This window comes from Lissotriton helveticus, chromosome 11, assembly GCF_964261635.1.
Source record: "Lissotriton helveticus chromosome 11, aLisHel1.1, whole genome shotgun sequence".
NCBI classification, from domain to species: domain Eukaryota; kingdom Metazoa; phylum Chordata; class Amphibia; order Caudata; family Salamandridae; genus Lissotriton; species Lissotriton helveticus.
In genome coordinates this window covers 75,018,994-75,042,984 of record NC_136072.1, presented here as the reverse complement: position 1 = coordinate 75,042,984, position 23,991 = coordinate 75,018,994, and the positions used below count along the sequence as shown (strand labels likewise).

At 43.6% G+C, this 23,991-nt stretch overlaps 2 protein-coding genes across 2 annotated transcripts in view; both read right to left on the bottom strand.

The window, feature by feature from the left end:
* LOC144791621 (dehydrogenase/reductase SDR family member 4-like) overlaps positions 1-23,991 on the bottom strand; it is a 213,085-nt gene that overhangs the window by 146,656 nt on the left and 42,438 nt on the right. Inside the window, exon 2 of the mRNA XM_078666348.1 lies at positions 14,216-14,395. Coding sequence (XP_078522474.1) covers positions 14,216-14,391 — 176 coding nt within the window. The 5' untranslated portion in view covers positions 14,392-14,395. The remainder of the gene's footprint in view (positions 1-14,215; positions 14,396-23,991) is intronic.
* LOC144791618 (dehydrogenase/reductase SDR family member 4-like) overlaps positions 1-23,991 on the bottom strand; it is a 379,701-nt gene that overhangs the window by 326,596 nt on the left and 29,114 nt on the right. The window lies entirely within an intron of this gene.

Genomic DNA, 23,991 nt, shown 5'->3' with positions numbered 1-23,991 from the left:
CTGCACGCTGCACTCACTACTCTGCATGCTGCACTCACTACTCTGCACTCACTACTCTGCACTCACTACTCTGCACTCACTACTCACTACTCTGCACGCACTACTCTGCACTCACTACTCTGCACTCACTACTCACTACTCTGCACTCACTACTCACTACTCTGCACTCACTACTCACTACTCTGCACTCACTACTCACTACTCTGCACTCACTACTCACTACTCTGCACGCTGCACTCACTACTCTGCACTCACTACTCTGCACGCTGCACTCACTACTCTGCACTCACTACTCTGCACGCTGCACTCACTACTCTGCACTCACTACTCTGCACTCACTACTCTGCACTCACCACTCTGTACTCTGCACTCACTACTCTGCACTCACTACTCTGCACTCTGCACTCACTACTCTGCACTCACTACTCACTACTCACCACTCACTACTCTGCACTCACTACTCTGCACACACTACTCTGCACTCAGTACTCTGCACTCAGTACTCTGCACGCTGCACTCATTCCTCTGCACTCACTACTCTGCACGCTGCACTCACTACTCTGCACTCACTACTCTGCACTCACTACTCTGCACGCTGCACTCACTACTCTGCACTCACTACTCTGCACTCTACACTCTGCACTCGCACTCTGCACTCACACTCTGCACTCACACTCTAGAGTCAGCACACAGGTTGGCACATGGGCAGTCTTTTTCTATGTCTATGACACCCAGGTTCCGCACTGTGCGCGCCGCCGATATCATGGAATCTTCCACCACACTTTCTAAAACTCTATAGTCCGAAGCATAATAGGCACAGGACCAAAAGAAGGGTAGACATTTGCTTAAAATAATCTTATTGTATTTATGAGAAGCAAAAGCGAGACTGTGAAATGTGCTGAATATCAGTTTGTTACGAATCAACAGAGTGGAGTTAGAGAACCAAGAAATAGTAATTTAAAATCCGGGTTAGAAGGAGTAATAATCACAAGCTGAGCATCAACAGGCGTGAAACAGCGTGGTGGGCGCGCACCAGACGCAGCGTGGGCGTGCACATCAGCTGAAGATCGCCGGAGAAGACACCGAGCCTGCCTGCTGCCGTGACTGACCTGCTGCAGAGGGAAAGAGCCCGGTGAGTGGGAGTAGAGGGGGGGGGCGGCGGAGAGGGAGTGGGCAGAGAGGGAGGGTGGGTGTGTGTGTGTGTGTGCGTGTGCGTGTGTGTGTGTGCGTGTGTGTGCGTGCGTGTGTCTGTCTATCTATGTGTGTCTGGCGCCTGCCTGCCTGCCTGCCTGTGTGTGTCCGCGTCCACAGACCCTGGTAGGCTCGTGCACCGCTCTGTCCTCCCTTGAGAGCGAACTTGACTGCAATAGGTCTCGGCCGAGACCTAAAAAGGGCGATAGAAGTTGTGCGAGTTGCTATCACCCAATATCTTTGCTCGACTCAACGTCCAAAGTCATCGGACGAATATTGCTGGCCAGGTTAGAGCAATGTTCAAATGAAAATAATATTTTATCAAAGGTACAGTATGGCTTTAGATGAGGTGTTGGTACAATGAAGCAGTGTCTGAACTTGGATTTAATAATAGAAAAATATACCCTTGCGAGGGAGGGCTCCCTTCATCTCTGCTTTGTGGATTTATCAAGCGCTTTTCACTTGGTGAACCATTCAAAGCTATGGGAGACACTAAGAGGAATGGGCGCCCCGGACGATATTGTTAGTTTCCTATCACAGATTTACGCTCGGTTATCTGTAAGGATACGATATGGAATACATGGGGAAAGCACGAAGCACTTTAAAATCACCCGTGGAGTAAGACAGGGCTGTACCCTTGCCCCCCTACTGTTTTCACTTTATATAAATGGGGTTGACATTTTATCACAGAATTGCGGGGTTGATATGTAAGCGGGCAACACCCCTACTGTACGCCGATGATGCCGCCCTGATTTCTAATACAGCAAACGGCTTACAGACCCTAATGGATAATTTTAATAGTTTTATGACGGAGAAACATTTGAAAATTAACCTGAGTAAGACGTTGGTAATGTCCTGTGGTAAAAAGAATATTAAAACAAAATCCCATGTTATCAATGGGACACTGATAGAGAGAACCTTTACTTTTTCTTACTTAGGGATTCTTTTTAATAGTAAGGGTAATTGGAATAAGCACATAACCCTAAGCAAGTTAAAATTTGTGAAAACATTGGAAGCCATTTTTAGATTCTCCCCAAAAATTGGTAATAAACCTGTTCGGGAGATTCTTAAATTGTACGGAGCGAAGTGCATCACAGGGAGTTGTTACGGGGGGGCCCTATGGGGTCAGATTGATACCTCTCCATTACAAATCCTTGAAAACAACTTCCTAAGACGCTTGCTAGCTGTCCCTGGCGCCACACCCTCTACTATTGTGCACAGGGAAACTGGAACTCCGTATATATATATTTTAATTAGTATGGCCGCATTAAATTTGTGGCATCGAATCTGGGTTAGCGAAAAAACTCATTTTACGAGGGATATTATTTTAGATTGCATGTCTCAAGATGGTTGTAAAAAATTCCCTGGTTAAGCTACATTGCCAGTCTTCTAGAGGATTGCAATTTAACTGTAAACGATTTTACTTTGGGAGACACTCAATACCCCAGTAAGGCTGAATGAAAAGGGAGATTTATGAGTGTACGGGTCGTCCGTAGAGACGAGGCCTCAAACTCTAAGAAAACAGTTACTTCTTACCTTGAGGGTCCGATGGTTACGGGTTTACAACCATACCTCGTTTTTTGTAACCAATGTACAACATAGATTCTACCTTACCAGATTAAGATTGTGCACCTTACATTTCTTATTTGCATTTCCTAAAAGGGGTAAGTGGTGCGCCATCATGCCGAATTGTCTGTGTGATGGCAGGTCCAAACAGAGTACCTTTCACTTTTTATTGTTTTGTAAGTGGTATATTGAAATTAGAAAAATGTATCTGCGTCCCATTTTTAAAACTAATTGCCTGTTTTCCTATAAAATTGCTTTTAAATATTTACGGTACTTGGATAATATTTCAGCATGTAATGCAGTTATCTGTTACATAATGATGGCAATGAAACAAAGGAATAAACTTGTTCATTTAGAAAGACTGAATTACGAAGCAACGCAAGCATACCTGTTTATCGTTGTGCTCATTTAATCTAAGTGATGAATTGATGTTTCCTGATGTTTTCTTTTTAACTCAGATGTGTTTCTTTTTTAATTATAAATGGATTTTAGAACTTTTGTATAGTATGCTTTTGTTGACATTTTGTATGATCCGAATAAAGCTTGTTTTGACTTTGACTTTGGCCAGTGCCCATGTGTACCTGTGACGTGTGCTGGTACATCTTCCTAATCAATTGATATTTTGTTTTTGGAGCCAACTTCAAGTCCACTAAAATCTTGGTATTATTGCACCCTGGCATACATTTTACACAAGTTAGCCTGTGCACTACATGGCACATTTCAACTGAATAGTTCAAGCAAAGTGCCTCATCTAGAAAGTAGTAGTCAGCTCTTGCGGGTGTTAGTTGTATCAATTTACCAAAGTCTTCTTACATTTTTCGTACAAGAAGATCCTGTCATAATTTGTAACCCCAGCAAGCGCCAAATGGTTTACCATGGGGGACCTTTGCTATGTCTTCTTCTCCATCTCCGTACACAAGGGGAGTCAGTTCTTCTTTGAGTGTACATTCGAAGGGTCCCAACTTTCATTTCAGAGGCTCCCACAGGATTTATGTTGTCTCCATCAATCGGTCACAAGCTTTAAACCGAATTTGACATTTTGGTCTTTCCCTGGTGGGTCTACTTTGGAACAATATGTTGATGAACTACTTTTGGCGTAGTCACTTAAGATCACTCCAAGGTGGACTCACTTCACTTCCTCATTGTAATGGCTCAAAATGGGCATATGGCATTGAAACACAAATTGCAGTTTTGTCTCCCCAGAGGGTGATACCTTGGTTGTGAAACCTCAGCTGGCAAGAGCCACCTGTCACTCGAGCACAATGAAGCCAATAGCAAGTTGCCCCATCTAGTGATGGTCTCCCAGGTATGACCTTTCTTGAGTATAACTGGGTAATCTGGAAAACTATTCCTATGGCAAAGACCCTGCAAGACTGTGTCAGGAATGATGCCCCTGAGCCCTTGTAGTGGTCTGAATACGCTGAAAACGCATTTGCACAAATAAAGCAAGCTTTGACTTCTGCACCAGCATTGGGGCTGTCTGAATATGCTAAACCTTTCACTCTGTATTGTTATAAACGTAACAGATTTGTCCTTAGAATATAACCCAAGAACATGGCAGTCAGAGAAAGCTTGTAGCCTATTTTCCCTCAGATTCTGAACAGCTGTGGTTGGGCTCCCACCCAGTCTCTGCTCTGTAGCTGCTGCTGCTGCTGCCCATCTGGTCAACGCTCTAAAAACATATTACTAGACATCTAGATATATCTAGAAGTCCTGGTACTCGTACATAATAATGAAAATCTTCATGTTTTTGGGTTGGGTAGACGATTACCTGTGCGCAAGAGCAGATGCCTTTAAAGTTGGTAAACGCTTACTAGGGACTTCAATCAACATTTCAGAATCTCAAGTTGCTTATCAGGAGACCGAGGAACACACTTCATTTCATCCATACTGCAGGAGATTTACAAAATCTTAGGAATTGTTAAGCACTTCCACTATGCCTGTTAGCATGAAACAGGAGGAAAGGTAGAACAAAATAAAAGTTCTTCCAACAATAAGATAGCTAAGATATGTACTTAGACACAACTAAAATGGCTTGATTCCCATGTCTTTATGGTCAATTAGTGGTGTACCTACACAGAAAACCAAGCTGCGCCCATACAAGATAGTTGAGGGATGGCCCATGATGTGGACCTCAAACCCTCCCATCCCTTCAACTAAGTTAGACTAACTACTGAATGAAGATGTCGCCTTACAAAATCACCTCCTATGAATACCACCGTCATACTGGTATGGTGTTTCACAAACATCTGCAACAAGAAAGATATGGTCATTCTTTTTATAGCCCATAGTCTATCCCTGGTTACCTCAAGAATGGGCTGGAGTCTGTTATTCTGGCTGCATTACCCTAGGTATTAGACGTTCTGCTATACACACTCTCCAAAAAAGGGGGGACACTGCAACATCACAGAAACAAACAGATTTTTCTCCACTCTGTTTTGAAACTATGATGTAGGGCAGGGTATCCGAGAGGCTACAAGTAATACTGACATACCGGAAGAAATAGCCAATGCCACTGCAATTTCCCTGGGTTTTATAACAGATTAGTTAGATGAAAAATAATCATGGTCTTGCAGAACAGAATGGTGTTAGATACTTCCATGCAGTCAAAGGAGGGGTCTGTGCGATTTTAGGCTCTGAGTGTTGTATGAACCTCTCCAACACTTCCCTTAGCATGCACAAGCAGATAGACCACATTAAGGACCGTCTGAAGAAATTACACCATTTTAAAAATTGCTTTCAACTTGAGTAGCATCAGGTCTTCGTTGTCAGAGATATTCAGGAATTGAGAGATGAAGATTTTTGAAATTGTAACTGCAGTTATTCTGATCATAATAACTTTATATGCACTGTTTAAACGGATCAAGTGCATCATTCAATGTGCTTGCATTAATATTAACAGAGGCTTTGCCTCTCCTTAACCACTTAGTACACTTGAGGATGATGAAGGAAGTGATAATGAAGAATCCATATCGTAAATGATATTGAGTTATTGATGGGATTTTGTGTCCCAGTGAAAGGGGGGTTGAGAAAGCGAATTCACTTGCATATGTGCCGTAATGCTTATACATGTACTATGAATATGCCCATGTCTACCTTGACTTATGCTGTTACATTTTACTAATCAATTGATATTTTGTTTCTGTATTTGCTGGAAGACCACAAACGCATTAGTATTATTGCATATTGTATATTTACACACATTTTGAACAGGTCCTATTTTCCTGTGCAGTAAACTGCACATTTCTAAGGAACCATTCTAGAAAAGCATGGCCATATTCTGAGTTTGGCACAATGAAGTGAGGAATTTAGAATATAGAGAGTCGGCTCATGCTGCTCCTAGGTTTATCAGTTAGCCAAGGATTTCTACATTCATCCCATTAGAAGATCCTGGCACCTGCTCATTGATCCTTGCCAACGAGTTTCATTTTATCACACATTCTCTCATCCACTCACTTTCATTGAGAAAAGTGTATCAATGCAGCACTAAAATGTATAGATGTTAACATGACATGCTCCGGCTGATCTATGATGAATCACTGGTCCATTTAACCCCTCCCATGCTCGTGACGGAACAGCTCCGTCACGAGCCTCGGGTGGGCTGTGCTGGTGACGGAGCGGTTCCGTCACGGCCCGCTCGGCGCGCCTGCGCGGCGCGTTCTCTTGAGCGGGCGGGGCCGTGACGGAACAGCTCCGTCACAAGCACAGCCCACCCGAGGCTCGTTACGGAGCGGTTCCGTCACGAGCACATGAGCGCCGCGCGGCCCCCCCTCCACCCTAGCGCTGCGGCGAATTGCCACCGCAGGGAAGGGGTTAAACAGCAATTATCTTGCTTATTGTGAATGTTTGCTGGATATTTTTGCATATAAAAAGTTAGACTTCTTTGCGCTATCCAGAGTTTTATGTTTTCTTTTGCACTTCTATTTGCTTTTGGCAGGTGGGTTACTGCACCTGGTAACTCCATGTACAGAAAAACCTAGAAACTTGTAATCCTTTTTTTGGTGTAAAATACCATTTTACGTCTGGAACAGGGTTACATTTTACTTGTGGTTGCCTTCTAAGGGCCTGATTTAGATCTTTGGGATAAGGATACTCCATCTCCATCTCACAAGCGATGAAGTATTTTCATAACACCAAGACTGTGGTCGGCCCGCTAGATTTAAATGTGTGTGGACATCTCTAGTGCCTCAACCTCAGTGCAATGCAACTCACGGACACTTCCGTTTGCAGATCAGGTGACCTCTGTACTTGCTCCGGCTACCACCATGATGCTCAGCAGTTGTCTTTGTAATGCTGGTTTCCGTTTTAATGGAGTTCACTGTTCAAGTTGTTGCCAGCACCAACCACTCTGTGCGGGCTGGCTTACACTCACCCCACACCCATCCAGCACAGGCGTCACTGTACATATGACCCTGACAATAAAGGGGCTGGGGCACGTGCTCGTAGCCAGTTGCACAAACTATCTGCATGTGTCCTTGTGGTCATGATGTATGCATGAGGGCCCTGTGGCCTACAACATTACATTGTGCTATGTACAGGGGACGCAACCATGTCCCAGATGGCAGCGGACATGTAGCTTTGTCGTCACCCACTCAACGCGTCAGAGGAGTAGACTGGACATACGGAGGTCCAGATGGGGATGTGAATGATGATTCCGGGGCTCTGGGCATGGTTCATTGCAGGAAATGTGCAAATGCATGTGTCTCCGTCGCGGTGTGGGTTTCCTTTGTGGGGTGTAGGTGATGCCTGATGGAACCTGAACATATGATCTAGTTCGGCTTCCATGAGCTATGACTCCATCCGCACCTGTTTGGCCGCCTCCTTTTGGCATTCTGGCACCTGGCATTGGAATGCAATGTGTACCTACGTGAAGTGTTGGGAGCCAGCCCTGGCGGCAGGTGCTTCCTGCTGTGTGGTCTGTGCAGAGGCTGGGGTCTCCTCTGTGTAGCTTGGCTGCCTTGCTCCTGGGGGTGGGTTGACTAAGATGTCCATGGGCTGTTGTAGGGCGTCGGTGTCGAAGGTGTGGTGGTCCTCTCCAGCATCACTGATAAGTAGTCTGGTCTGCTTTGCTGGAGGTGTTGTTTGTCCCTCTTCAATGTGAAGGGGAGATGCATGTTGTCATTGTGTTGACATGTATGTTGGCGCATTGTTCTAGTTTACATGCAGACTGTATGACAATGTACATTGTGACTGTTTGAGAGGTACTGTATATTTGATGCGGGACAGTGGACATCTGGACTACATGACGGATGTGTGGTTGTACACGTGCATTTCCATCTCACAATTTCCTGCTATGTTAGATGTGATTGGCCTGTTTCTGCGCATGTGCGGACCCAGTTGTGTCCTCTGTTCTGCAGTATCGGTGTTGCACTTCGTGCCACATTGTCGTCAGATGTGCTGTTATTGCTATGTGTGTGTGCTGCGGTGTGCCACAGGGATCAGGGACATGATCCAGAGTCATTGTGGGGGTGCAGTGTGCTACACATCTTTGTGCATGTGTGACATTGTGCCCATCTCCCCCGTCCCCATAGGCTCTGGTCGTTACTCACCCTGTTGATGTTGTGTCAGGTCCTATCGAGCTGTGTCCGGACTCTCAACTCCTTGTGCCGTCTCCACCCTGATGACTGTGGCCTCCATTTCCTTCAGCTCCTCCTGTGGCGCAGGACTCCTACCTCCTGTCGCCGTTGCTGCCTTCTTGTTGGCAGCGGGTTTGTGCTTGGTTTGGCTTTTCACATCATGTCAGCTCCTCTTGGCCTCCTCCATAGACCTCCTCCATAGACCTCCTCGGCACTCCAACTGCATTCACGTTTGTCATGTTGATGTTCAGTGGATGGTAGTGTTCTGTCACCTCCGTGATGCTGATCTGGTTTCCCTGCGGACTCCACCCCGTCTGCCTCTTCCTCTTCTCCTTGGCCTTACCCGACCCGAATTTCCTTGCTGGTGGTATGTGGCGCTTGTGGGGTTCGCGTTGGCCTATGCACCTAGTCCGAGTGCATCCATGGTGGTACGCAGCTTCTTTTTTTGTCCGTTTTTTTTTTGTGTTGCTTTTATAGTGCATTTTCCCGCATGACGCGTGGGATAGCAGGACTGTCGCTGGTTTTCACCGATTTTTGTATCGTGATTGGCCACATCGCAGCTTTTTTTGCACTCGTGTTTAGCATTTTTGCGGCGGCGCGTTAACTTTATCGTGGACATTTGAGGCATTTTCGTGGGCCTGTCGCATGGTACCGCCGGCTTGAAAATACCACGTTAACACAGTGTTATTTTCCTGTAATAGACTGCGATGTGAAGAGTTGCGTTAAGCTAAATTTGCGATGGTTATCACACATTCTTGAGAATATCCCCCAGAGTTGTATAAAAAAGATTTTTTACCATATTTTTTTAATTTGTAAAGTGGAAGGCAATTTTTCCTATTATTTTGTTATTTCTATCTACTTACAGTTTGTGGTGGAAATTGGTGAGAAACCTATGGGTGAACAAGAAAAGCTATACATTTCTAAAAAGACAATATTCTGAATTCAGCAAGGTGTAATTTGTATACAATGCTGAAGGTTTAGTTTAAGAATCATTGAAAGAAAGAATTGAATGAAAGTAAGAAGGAAAAATATAAATAGGGGACGTTTTCAAGTGCATTTTTTGTCCAATGGCCAATTTACAAAATGAATATATTGTTACATCCCTTAAACTCTTCTAGTAACAACAACATATAGGGCCTGATTTTGATGTCGGTGGGCCCGACACAGGCGGCACTTCGATGTCGGTCCAACCGAGTTCTGCCCCTGCTGTTCACCCGCCGCATTACAATGTGGCGGGGGGAGCATTGGATGGAGGGACCATCTGCGGCACTTCCGACGAGCTCAAAGAGCCTGTTGGTGTGTCAGAAGACACCATAATTCCCTAATGATGGCAGAGCCAGGCTCATCTCCGCCATCGGGATTAAGATGGCCCTTTCCGCCTTCCCTTTCATGGCGGTTGGCAAGGTAGGCGGAAAGTGTCTTTGGTGGCCCCTAGCAGGGCCCCTTCCCTCCCTGGCCCTCCGCTATGGTGCCCCTCTACAAATCCCTGCACCGTGTGGCAGGCTCCAGGTGTTCGGATCCAGAAAATCCTACCACTCAGTATTCATACACAGCATGCGCAAAATACTAATCACAAACATTTCTGAACAAAAGACACCAAGGGGAGTTCAGGATAGTGTGGCCTGCATGAATCGCACTACTTATTTTTACCCAGAATACTCTGCAAATGTTACACTTTGGCCAAAATCATAGCTTTTCCTTGCATTGCTGTGAGGGGCAGTTCCAGAATCTGTTGGAATCCAGAACATTCATACCACCCAGCATCCACACACTTTACTAATAAACACTTTACCCTCCATGCGTACCTGGGCGAATGTATGATGTTACAACGCGTGTTAGTACAACATGTGCTGTTACATCGCAGTTGTTACAACAACTGCGATGTTACCATGCTATGCCATTACAACGCAAGTCTTTATATCGACTTGCGCTAGATGGCGTGTTAACATTAGAAAAGTGTAATTCACTATTCCAACTCCAGTCCACTTATCAGTAGGGAAGGTGTTGGGATAGTAAACTACACTATTTTTAATGTTAGCACGCTATCTACCGCAAGTCGATGTAAAGACTTGCGTTGTAATGGCATAGCGTAGTTGCATCGCAGTAGTGTCAGCTGTGGTACTTGGGTCCAGGCACATCTGGCACCCAGGGAAACCTACCAACAGCAGACATTTCTACAACTTAGGCATAGCGGGAAGTCAAATGTGGTGTGATTGGTATGGCTTTCACTATGTTCGCCCAGATTGCCCTACACACATCTACCTTTGGCTAAATCCCAAATTATCCACACATTTGTTTGTGGGGAAGTAATGTAATTTGAATGAATCAACAAAGTTCCAACCAACCAGTATTTCTACATGTCACAAAATACAACTGGTGCTCCACATGTGTGGGTGGGCCTATCACTCTCAAAAGGAAAAGCCATAAAACACAACAAGGAGACATAACCTGTTTGCCCTTCAAACTCTCCCATTTGGGTGATCAGGTAGCTGTGATATTTGAGCCTGAGTTTGGCTAGCACTCAGGGAAACCTATCAAACCCAGATATTTCTTAAACTAGACATATAGTGGGGACAATTGTGTTGTAGATTGTGTGCATTCCACTATGTTTGGTTATCCAGGTCACCCTGCAAATATCAAACTTTGCCTAAAATCACAATTTTTCTTTACATTTTATTGAGGTGAAAGTTCCAGAATCTGCAAGGATCCACAATATTCCTCCATCCACCTTTCTCACTTTTCTCCTAGTATACTATTTTTGTGGGATGGCCTATCATGCGCAACAGGAATGGGTCAAAACCTGAACTATGTGAAGTCAGTGTGATGTCACTGAGGTCTTCATGTTGTTACAGTTTTGGTCCATTCCTATGGCATGCTGCTTTAGGTATACCCAACACATGCGATGCGGCATTTCAATAGGGAGAATTGTAGGAATACAGGGTGGTAAATCTATGCCCACTGGTTTTCTGTCACATAAATATTGAAAAACAATGCTCCTTAATCCATAATTTGAAATTCACTCAGAATTCTGGGTACAAATACATGCTGTAAACCATGCTAGTCACACCAGACTGAGTCTCCAGGTTTCACAAATGCCCAGGGTTCACCATGGCAAGCCTGAGGAAAGTGGGAATTCTTTGGTTGTAGTTTGGAAATAGGATGGCAGTGAAAGGGTAAACTGTCAATTCTGCCTTATCTTGGGGGAAGAAATACTGTCAGGTGCCAGGTGGCGGAGGTGGGGGATTGGTGGTTGGATAACTCAATGCCTAGATTGCACACCATCCCACTCCATTCCTTTTTTTCCTCTGATTCCCTGGTTGACTTCCAACCTTCTGTGGGGTGTCAAATTGGGGCATCTGTCACCTATCTGCTTATTCCAATGCATCAGAAAGCCAACAAGACTATCAGGGGAAAAAAATAAGTAGTGCAGATATGCCCGTCCTGGCACTAGACTGCATATCCCCACCCGCTATCCTACAGGGCATCATCCATTGTTTCTGTCATCTGAAGTAGGCAAATTGGGGATGGGGCAGGGTTAACCCCCTCTATGCCAGGCCATATGTCAAAGCTATCACCACAAGTCCCCAAATATTCACATTTGCACTCACTTGCCGTGGGAATGTGGTTGCTCTATACCCTGGGGGGCAGAAACACTATAGAGGTGTCTATTCCTGATATGTAATGGTTATTTTGATCCCCTGGGCAGATTAGGAGCAAAATAAAAATCTCCTCTTTGGGGGGTGGGGTAGGAAAAAGGTCTGTTGTGGCTTTAGGGGTGTGGGATGTGATTCTAGGTAGACAAGGGTATGACCAGATGTGGGTTCCTTGCTCACTGTGCCACAGGATCCAAGGATCCAAGCTATACCTCACTGATGAGGCATATGTAAACTGAAACTGGTCAGATGTTGCTTTTATTCCCTTCTGAAGGACTCCTCCTCTGGCATTTGAGGATGGACTGCTTCCATGAAGAACAGGTTTATTAGTGATTTGCATAAGGCAGGCATTGAACTAAATTGGCACAGTGGGTTGAAAACAATCGTTTTTACAGCAAGTTATTGACACTGGTTAGACTTTATGTAACCATTCCTCTCATCACCTTTTGTGTGCTTGATGTTACGCCATCAGTGTCCAAGGGTATATCTAGTCCTGGATCCCTTGCTCACTGAGGCATAAGATCCAAGCTATACCTCACTGGTGTGGTCTAAGTAGACAGAAACTGGTCTTTGGGTGCTGGTGTTCCCTTCTGGAGGGGGGCTTGCTTGGCAGTTCTGAATGAACTGGCCCCATGAGCAGCAGGGTCAGTGCTGATGTGCCCAAGGTTGGGCCCATGTATAGAGTGGCACAGTGCACAAAAAACATGGATTTAATGCTTCCATGAGAGCATGCCAATCGTTAGACTTTTTGCAAACATTCCTCCCATCAACTTTTGTGTGATGGCTGTGGCTTGATCCCAGGTTGGGTTAGACCCCACCACATTATTATAACAAAATCTATCCATAGCATCAAGTGTGCTTTCTACACACCTCCTGATGGAATACTTTCGACAAATCCCTCAATCCACTGCTGATGGGGCAGAAAGATTGACAGACCACCCCAACTCATTTTTTTTCTAAATAGAAACAATCCCTGGTGCCTAGTGGGCTTTCTGCAACCACATTGGGGATGGCAATATGGAAGTAAATCCCTTAATTTGCAGTACAGGGGGCAGAAAGACTGTTGTCTGGACAGTTCGGCCCGCTCCATTTTTTCTTAATTAATGTGAAAGTTCATGGGGTCTAATGAGCTTTCTAGCCCCAGGACCAGACAGTTTCCCCAATTTATTCTGCATGACATTTAAGCCCATCCAGGCCTCCCAATTACTAAGTATTTTCTCCCACTTCATTGAACTAGGTGTAACTACAGGTACATGCACTGACACCCACCTCCATAGTTCTAATCTCAAAAGATGGGAATGGCTAAATAGATTCAGCCAATTAGTGCTTAATTTCCTTGCTAAATACAGAGTGCAAACAAATACAAAGATAAATGAGAACAGATTACCTGTTGTTTCTTTGGCATTGTGGTTGGCTGAAGGCTTTATGTGACTAGGCAAATGAAAACCAAATGTGATGTAGTCAGGCATATAGAGCAATAGAGTGATAGATAATGTAGTTTGGCAGATAGAGTCATAGACTACGGATATGTAATGACCAATATTGAGAGTGTATCTTACGTGCACGCCTGTTACAATTTATTCACTTAGTTGTTTATTAATATTTGTTCTAATTCTTTCTTGCATTTTTGTAGAAAAATGGTGCATTATAAATATTAGTTGTATTATCGAATATCAATTGTTTGTGTACAGATTTAAAGATTCAAACAGGGCTTCATTATATCACTTGCAAATGAAACAGATATATGGACTGGAGCACTTATCCGATTCATGGTTATATGCTAACTCTCCGATGTGAAAATCAGGAGCTAATTGGTACCTCTGAAAAATCATGCAGGTCATGTAGTTCTGGTACAGTTATCCTCATCTGACTGTCCTCCAGTCTTACCAGCCTTTCAGAGATGACGGAGGGGAAAATATTTCTCCTTGTGTTCGAGCATTCTCTTCTTCCTCCTTCATGCAGTATTTACTGAAACTCATAAATGAGATGCTCACTAACCTAACCTGTATTGAATGTAGCATCAGAGATAAAGACCTATCTTCGTCCTAAATAAGGTGCTTGGGGAGAGCAAGTATTGTTCATAGAGCTAAGAGAACTCGCTGTGGAAAAAAAGCCCAAAACTAGAAGAATGCACAAAACGATGTTGATGCCTGGTTGCATAACCAATCAACATCCACCAGCAAACAGAGGTTTAAAATGTAGAACCCAATAAAGTTACATCGATTTTACCCTTGAGTTGAAGCAGTCATAACAGCCACCTTGCCAGCATGGACAGTGTTCCAGTCTACTGTAGTGCTGTTCAGCCTCAGTAGATGGCGAAGATTCATTAGTGCCGGCTGTCGATTAATTCCATAAGATTTGATCAAAGAATTGAACATTCTTCTTCCTCTCGTCACAGTCAACATCTTACTGTAGAATAAAAATAAAAAGTGACTAAAGGACTGTGTAATTATATTTTATAGTTTGCAGCATGCTACAGTACCCCATGCATTATTCATGTGCTTGTATTCAGTAATATATTTGCTTGTGTTTTCATACATAAACAAGTCATATTGGAATTTTCAGAGGACAAAATAGGTGAAAATGTGTATGTTACAAAGAATGACACTGGAAAAGTTTAGCAAATTCTTTATTCCATCTCTACACAACCGCAGGTTACAGTCAGCTGAAGTCAGCTGTAGAACCTTCAGATCAACAGACTCTCGCACCTTCCAACTGGGACAGGTCCGAAGGGGAGATGGAATGTACCACACAGATTAATTGTAACAGTGTAACTTTCTCTTCACTGTTTAAAGCTCCTTATTGAATTACTTGGCATATTAACTAAAATAGTAGTGGGCTCACCTAGCCTGCCTTTGTAATACAAGGCAGTTATTCAAAATAATGTTTTAATTTGTAAAAAGTCCAAGAACCTTATATATTTCTTTGCCAGTTCATTTTTGTGGAAACCTCAGTGCTCAAGTATCCCTTAACCTATACTTATATGCTACATGACCGAATTTCAATATTGTGTTTGTATTAATCTGAGGTGCACAGTAGTTCTAATAGGATTGCAAAATTTCATGTAGTTTGGAGGCCCAAACTCCCTTTTTTCAGCGATGTACAAATCCCATTTAGTGCACTGTAGTAAACGTAGCCGTGTTTTGAGGTTTGTCACCAGAGGCGTGAGTTGTAAAAAGTAATATATGCAGCTATTGTCTATATTTAGAATTGTGGAGAAGTGTGGCTCAGGGGTTAGAGGTGGCAGACCCGGAAGCTGAGATCGGTCCTGGACCAGGGTTCAATTCCCCGCCTCAGCGGGTCTTGGGCTAAAAATTCCACGGACTCGATAATTCTCGCCCCGGTGCCTTCTCGACTCACGGGTTCACACTCTGCGACTCTGGGCAATAACTTTCTTAATCTCCACAACGGCCCCTCGCGGCGGGATGCCTGACTTTCACCTTGTGGATACCCTGCTATCTCACAGGGGAATATCAGGACGGGTTCCCTAAGCAAGCGCCGGGAAACCCACTGCGGGTAGCTGTGCGCTATATAAGCTCAACTACATTTACATTTACATAGAATCAAGGACTTTTCATATTCTTTCTTGTGAAAGGGTCATTCCGTCTAATTAGTAAGTCTGTTCAAAGTAAAAGTTTCAATTACATGTTCACGTTTCCATTAACTTGTATTGAGAAAAATTGTTAAAAAGTGAGAGTTAAATGTGAGGATTTCAGCACTATATGCTGCAATTAGATTATGGGCGGAATCTGTGGTCCATTGAACTGACAATTGTTGCTCATTATTTTGCCTGCATACAGGCTATTTCTGCATTAAATGCATGTTACACTCTTAAGCTTCCCAAAGTGCTGTTTTGCCTTTTACAGAACCCGTCATAGAGTAGACAATGATCTTCTGCACTCCACGTTAATATCTCACAGGTATGTTTCCTGCAAAGGGCAAAACAAGAAACTCATTGCACAATTTTAAGGCTCGAGATGACTTGGGAAGAGACCATTAGTACTAAAATTCATTAATTAAACACAGACGAATAATACTACACATGCTGCACGTGTACCTGGGGCCCTAGTACGTATAGGGCGCACTTTTCCTGTTTGTGCCATGACGCACTTTTAAACAGCTATGCCGTACGCAAACAGGGAAGGTGCACCATATTAGTTTTAAATTGCTAATTCGACTAGTCAAAACAACTCTCTTTGACAAGCTTAAACCTTACTTCTTCTATTCTTAAATACCGAATCATACCGATTCGGTATTTAAGAATAGGTAAATAGTATGTAGGTAATTTTTCAGTAAATTTTACTGAATCTGTAAAATTCGGTATTTACCGAATCGGTATTTACCGATTTGGTAATTGCCATTCATTCGTATGGACCTGGAGGCCCATAGGAATGAATGTCAATTACCGAATCAGTAAATACATATTCGGTAAAAGGGGGAAAACATTGAAGGGTGGCAGGGTGTCACTTTGACACCCTGTTGCACCCCTCAATTGTGTATGGGTGCACATGTTGCAGACATACATGACTTAAGGGCATGTATGTCTGCAACATGGCACTGTTGGAAAAGCAAAAAAAATGCTTTTTCAAAGGTTTTCATTATTTACCACCAACTTGTAGTTGGTGGTAAATAACGAATCCTTAACTGAGGAATGTACTAACTTGAGTTCTCCCTACATCCTGGATTTGGTAATTTACCGAATCGGTAAGTTAAGAATTCGGTATTTTACCGAATCCTTAAATTACCGATTCGGTAAAATACAGAATCATACAAAAATGCCACCTACATCTAAAAAGCCCAATACCGGTCGTAACGGACGAAATTCGGTAATTTCGGCCGTTACCAACCGGTATTGGGCGGCCTACATCTGGACCTTAATGTCCTTTACGGTTAAATGACCATACTAGCTATTTTCACTGTTGCAGTGTTGGCTGTTCTATAGGAAAGCATTAGCATCCAATGTTACATTTTATAATGTTACCTCCAAACATGTAATACCTACAAATTAGTTCTTGGAAGTGTTGACATATTTATTACATGCACAAATCACTGGTGGAATAGAATTCTTAATGAATATTTTGGAAAAGGTATTTTCGGAAAGTTACTGTTTCCCTGCCTAAAAGCTTCCGGTGGCCCAGTTCCATGAACTTCAACAGCCACCTGGCAGCTGACTAGCCACCTAAGTGAGGTGTAAACTTGCTCACACAGCAGGGTTAAAAGGCCTTGGGTTCGGGAAGGTGATGTGTCCTCTTTTCAGGAATGGCTTCTAGGCTGTGTTCAGGAACCTGATTAACTTCAATGAAGCCTTCACTGTCATAAGAAATGTTTGCTGATTCCAGGCCTGCCAGCTTCCTTTGTCCACCAGTCAGGCAGCCACCAATCCCAGAGGAAAGGGAGCTGCCCCAAGAACTGGTTTAGAGTGACCACAGAAAAGAGGCTGCTCATTTCCCTGGCCACACCTCTGGGTTGGTCACAAGAGCTCTGCACAGCGGAAGAAAGGTTCTGACATCTTGGTTTGCAATAGAGTGGGGCACTGTAGGATTGTTTGCATGGGGACACACATGGAATGTTGCAGAAATGGGCATGGTAACCCCTGGGGACTTTCTCCCCATTGGCTTCTTCCACCAGTAGCTTTCCAGCTACCTCTAACTAGCTCTTTTCTGGGCAGCCCAGTAAACTGAATTAGAAGTGTTTGGTTAAAATATATATATATATATATATATATATATATATATATATATATATATATATATATATATATATATATATATATATATATATATATATTCACTGAAAAAACCATAGGTTATAGACCATATATAGTTAGGAATTAGCATTTACAAAACCTTATTTTACTCACACAAAACCATTGAAATTCCATATATAGTTAGTTGCACTAACTATATATCGCGCACCCGCAATCCACTGCTGATGATGTCACATATTACATCATTCATGACATGGTCAGTGACATCACTGATGACATCACTGATGACATCTCAAATGACATCACTGATGACATCACTGATGATATCTCATTTGACATCAATGGTCACATCAATGATGATATCATTAATGTGACAATACAATGCATCTCCTCACACTGTAATATAACCTCTGTTACACCCAGTGTTAAATACAGAGTATAATTTTTGAAACCATTGACACACCAATACTAGTTACTACATACACACTCACTGATTCCTACGTCTACACACACATTCACTCATTCACCCATACAATCATTCATACATACAATCACTCATCTTTACAACACTATCATATGCACTCATACACCTATACAGACACTCACACTCTACCACTCATCCATGGAGTTACTCACACACCTAGTCATTCCTGTAAAGAATCAATCACACTTCCATTTTCTAATCTATACAGTTAAACATAGAGTACCTTACATTTTCAAACATATACTAACACATACTTACTCTCTTATACAATCATTGATACAAGTACACATTGATCTGCACAGAGTCACACATCTCCCAGCCAGCCACACATACACTCAGTCTCCCATAAAAATACTTGGACAATCAATCAATAACCCATATAGTTACTCATATAGCTACTGATCAACACATGCAGCAGTTTACAGAACGATTCAGAAAAGGGGGTGGTGATGAACAGAGTGTCTGAATTAAGCAGACCACTCTTACCCAGTCCAAAGATCAGGGCTTGATCCATCACCGTTATTTATCTCACTGCCCCATCCCAGCTCAGAACCTGGCTATATGCAAATTAGTCTGTCCCTGGCCCAGTGCATCATGGGAACAAGGCAGACCAAACTACCAAGCCAATTCTTCACCAGAAAGGAGACAAGCTACCGGGGACCGGTTTCTGGCATTTCAGCCTCTTCGGCCCGGCTTGCTTGAATCCTGATGGAGCAGTGAGAAAGGGACTCATGTCTGAGTATACCCTGCCACACCTATAGTGGCCAAAAACGATTCAGAAAAGGGGGTGGTGATGAACAGAGTGTCTGAATTAAGCAGACCACTCTTACCCAGTCCAAAGATCAGGGCTTGATCCATCACCGTTATTTATCTCACTGCCCCATCCCAGCTCAGAACCTGGCTATATGCAAAGTAGTCTGTCCCTGGCCCAGTGCATCATGGGAACAAGGCAGACCAAACTACCAAGCCAATTCTTCACCAGAAAGGAGACAAGCTACCGGGGACCGGTTTCTGGCATTTCAGCCTCTTCGGCCCGGCTTGCTTGAATCCTGATGGAGCAGTGAGAAAGGGACTCATGTCTGAGTATACCCTGCCACACCTATAGTGGCCAAAAACGATTCAGAAAAGGGGGTGGTGATGAACAGAGTGTCTGAATTAAGCAGACCACTCTTACCCAGTCCAAAGATCAGGGCTTGATATCAGGGCTTGATCCATCACCATTATTTATCTCACTGCCCCATCCCAGCTCAGAACCTGGCTATATGCAAATTAGTCTGTCCCTGGCCCAGTGCATCATGGGAACAAGGCAGACCAAACTACCAAGCCAATTCATCACAAGAAAGGAGACAAGCTACCGGGGACCGGTTTCTGGCATTTCAGCCTCTTCGGCCCGGCTTGCTTGAATCCTGATGGAGCAGTGAGAAAGGGACTCATGTCTGAGTATACCCTGCCACACCTATAGTGGCCAAAAACGATTCAGAAAAGGGGGTGGTGATGAACAGTGGAAGGGTATACTCAGATGTGAGTCCCTTGCTCATTGCACCATCAGGATTCAAGCAAGCCGGGCCGAAGACGCCTGAAATGGCAGAAACCGGTCCCCGGAAGCTTGTTTCCTTCCCAGTGTAAGAATTGGCTTTTGTAGTCTGGTCTGCCCTGTTCCCATGATGCACTGGGCCAGGGACAGACTAATTTGCATACAGCCAGGTTCTGAAACTGGGATGGTGCAATGAGCTAAAAAACGGTGTTGGATCTAGCCCTGATCTCTTGACTGGGTGAGAGTACTCTGCTTAATTCAGAGACTCTGTCCATCACCACCCCTTGTTGTATATTATTTTGTCCACCCTAAGCGTGGAAGGGTATACTCAGATGTGAGTCCCTTGCTCATTGCACCATCAGGATTCAAGCAAGCCGGGCCGAAGACGCCTGAAATGGCAGAAACCGGTCCCCGGAAGCTTGTTTCCTTCCCAGTGTAAGAATTGGCTTTTGTAGTCTGGTCTGCCCTGTTCCCATGATGCACTGGGCCAGGGACAGACTAATTTGCATACAGCCAGGTTCTGAAACTGGGATGGTGCAATGAGCAAAAAACGGTGTTGGATCTAGCCCTGATCTCTTGACTGGGTGAGAGTACTCTGCTTAATTCAGAGACTCTGTCCATCACCACCCCTTGTTGTAAATTATTTTGTCCACCCTAAGCGTGGAAGGGTATACTCAGATGTGAGTCCCTTGCTCATTGCACCATCAGGATTCAAGCAAGCCGGGCCGAAGACGCCTGAAATGGCAGAAACCGGTCCCCGGAAGCTTGTTTCCTTCCCAGTGTAAGAATTGGCTTTTGTAGTCTGGTCTGCCCTGTTCCCATGATGCACTGGGCCAGGGACAGACTAATTTGCATACAGCCAGGTTCTGAAACTGGGATGGTGCAATGAGCTAAAAAACGGTGTTGGATCTAGCCCTGATCTCTTGACTGGGTGAGAGTACTCTGCTTAATTCAGAGACTCTGTCCATCACCACCCCTTGTTGTAAAGCAGTTTACAGAACAACAGACATAATAATGCACAAATTAAGACAGTTTAGTCACTAACCCATGCACTCAGTGAGACACATTTAATCACTCACTCATACAGTCAGTCACCCACCTACTAAATGCTTCATCCAGACACTTATACATCTACTCATTCTTCAATATGTAAAACATATTTAAACTTTACAGAAACACACAGTCACTGGATGATGTCATCAGTGATGTCATTTGAGATGTCATCAGTGATGTCATCAGTGATGTCACTGACCATGTCATGAATGATGTAATATGTGACATCATCAGCAGTGGATTGCGGGTGCGCGATATATAGTTAGTGCAACTAACTATATATGGAATTTCAATGGTTTTGTGTGAGTAAAATAAGGTTTTGTAAATGCTAATTCCTAACTATATATGGTCTATAACCTATGGTTTTTTCAGTGAATTTTCAAGGTTTTGTAAATGCTAATTCCTAACTATATATGGTCTATAAACTATGGTTTTTTCAGTGAATTTCATAGGTTTTTTAATAGCAAATCTTTATATTTTTAAAAAAATAATACATTTTAAAGCGAATTTTATATTGTATAATTATGTCATTTTTTTTTTTAATTCTTTTCGGTGCGCTCCTGGGGCGCGGACCGGTGAACGCACGGGTAACCGCAATCTTGCGGCGCGCCTCGGGGCGCGTACTGATGAGCGTCCCGATAGCGCTATTGCCGCGAACGAAAACAACATCGTGACGTTTTGCGTAGCCGCCACGCCTTGCATCATAAGACACGTATCGCGTAGCCGCGAGATGCGTCTTATGACGCTCCGCGTTAGCGCACCCGGAAGCGCATACGATCGCGCAACGTAAACGCCCCGATGCGCTTATGAAACACGCCCCTGGACGCGCCCCGAGTCGCGTAGCGTAAGCGCGTCAAACCATGTGACTTTAAAATAACACTTTTCATTGGTTCAGAACTTTTTTGTTTCCAAATTGTGTGAAACCCACCCATTTCTCTCACTATTGCTTTGTACTTGGAGAGAGCAAGAGCTGTTCTGTGTACTGTCTTCATCTCCTACTTTCCTGATCTACAGCAATGGCTGCAAGAGAGTCATCCAGCAGTGATTCCGAGGCATTTTTAGAGGAGGACCCTCCTCAGCAGAAGAAAAAAACCCATTTCATCTGGAAATTTTATGACATCCCTGAAGGACAAAAAAAAGTCAACGCTCCAAAAGTAACCTGCAAAATATGTGGTAGTACTTTATCCAGAGGCAATCCTCTGAAAAAATATAGTTTTGGAAATGCCAATTTAATCAGGCATGTCAAAAGAAGACACCCAAACAACTTTGCGAGGGAGAGTGTTAGAGAGCTGGCACGGAAATTACCCACAGATGGCGGCAGCACCTCCACTGGTGGAGCAACACCTTCGGGACCATCCCGTAGAAGAATTGTCCCTAACATACAGCCAGAGTTTGCAGGCATCAAATTTCTGTGCACGGAGTGTGACGAACTGCTCTGCTATGGGGAGCAGAGTGTTGAACTCATTGCCATAAAGAAACAGCAACATCGCTGCCCTGACAGTCCCTAAATTTTCACATTTTTTTGCTCCTGTTGAGTAGTTTTGGAATCCCTGTTTTTTGTTTTTCCCTTGACAAAAATCCCAAAAAATTATAAAATTGTTTTAAAAAGTCTAAAAAAATATAAAACAACAAAATAAAAAAAAAAGTTATTTTCAGAACTACCTCAAATTTATAAAAAAATATGCGCAATTTTTACCCGCGGGACCCTTTTATGGCCCCCACATCAAAACTAGGGGGTCAGGGGGGTGTACCCTGCCCCCTTTTTCTCATTTCCCCCTTTGATTTTTGCCACCTCTTGTGTCTCAATCCTACCGAGACACAAGATGGCGGCCGCTGCGGACTGTTTTGAATGTTTACAGACAACCGAGAACCAATCAGCTTGCCGTGCGTAAGTCGCGTGGCGCGCCCTAAGCGCTCCCCGGTACGCGTACCGGGGCACGGCTCTAGATATATATCTTTTTTTAAACCTAATTTACTCAAAATTCACAGGAGCACATATATTGAGACCTAGCAAAGGCACATCGGGCTAACAGTCCCTACAATTTTGCCAAGTTTCGTGCAAATCCATTCAGCCGTTCGGGCTAAAAGTGAGGCCAACCGCCCTATGGAAATTAACATGGGAAAAACGCGTTTTGGGACCCCCCTTTTTTCTCGGCCCCCCCTTGACGAACCCCCCCAAATTTTCAGGGGCTTCTCAGAAACAAAATGTTCCATTTTCCTGAAAATTTCAGCCAATTCCGTCCACAAACGCCAGTTATTAGACATAGAATTTTCAAAAATCCCATAGAGAAAAAATCCTAACTATATATACCTACTGGCGACCGCCAGTAGGTAATATATATATATATATATATATATATATATATATATATATATATAGAACCAACAGTCCTGTTCCGCCGATAAAAGACGGAATATATATATATATATATATATATATATATATATATATATACACATGCTCCCTAAAATACATAAAAATCCCACTAGTCCACCAGGGAGACCCATCATTTCATCTTGTGGTAGTTTACTTGAGAATGCTTCCCGTTGCATTGATTATTTTCTTAACCCAATCGCTAGATCCCTTCCCTCGTACATCAAAAATTCAACTGATTTTTTAAAGTGTATTTTTGACATCCGTTGGGACAACGAAACTATGGTTTTGCTGACATTAGACATCTCTACGTTATATACTAGCATCAGACACGTAGATGGATTAAGAGCGAGTGAATATTATCTTAATAGGTGACCAGCTTGCTTCGCCACTCAAAATAGAATGATTCTGGAACTTATGGAATGGTGCCTCACTAAAAATATATTCCTATTTGGGGATGATTTCTTCCTACAGGAACGGGGGACCGCGATGGGCACCTGTTTCGCCCCGAGTTATGCCAACTTGCACCTCGGCTGGTGGGAGGAACGGGTGCTCGGGGGTGGTCCCCTTGACCATTGGACTGAACATGTTCTATTGTGGGTCAGATTCATCGATGACGTCTTCGTGCTGTGGCAGGGCACGGAGGTGGACATCGAATTGTTTATTAGTGACCTCAATCAAAACTCCATAAATTTAGAGTTTGTAGGTCATTATAGCAAAACCACAATAGATTTTTTAGATGTCAGAATAAGTCCAAATGATGATAAATTGGAAACAACTGTTTTTCGTAAGGCAACTGCTGGGAATTCTGTTCTCCACGCGGGCAGCGCTCATCCAGCCGCATTGATTAGAA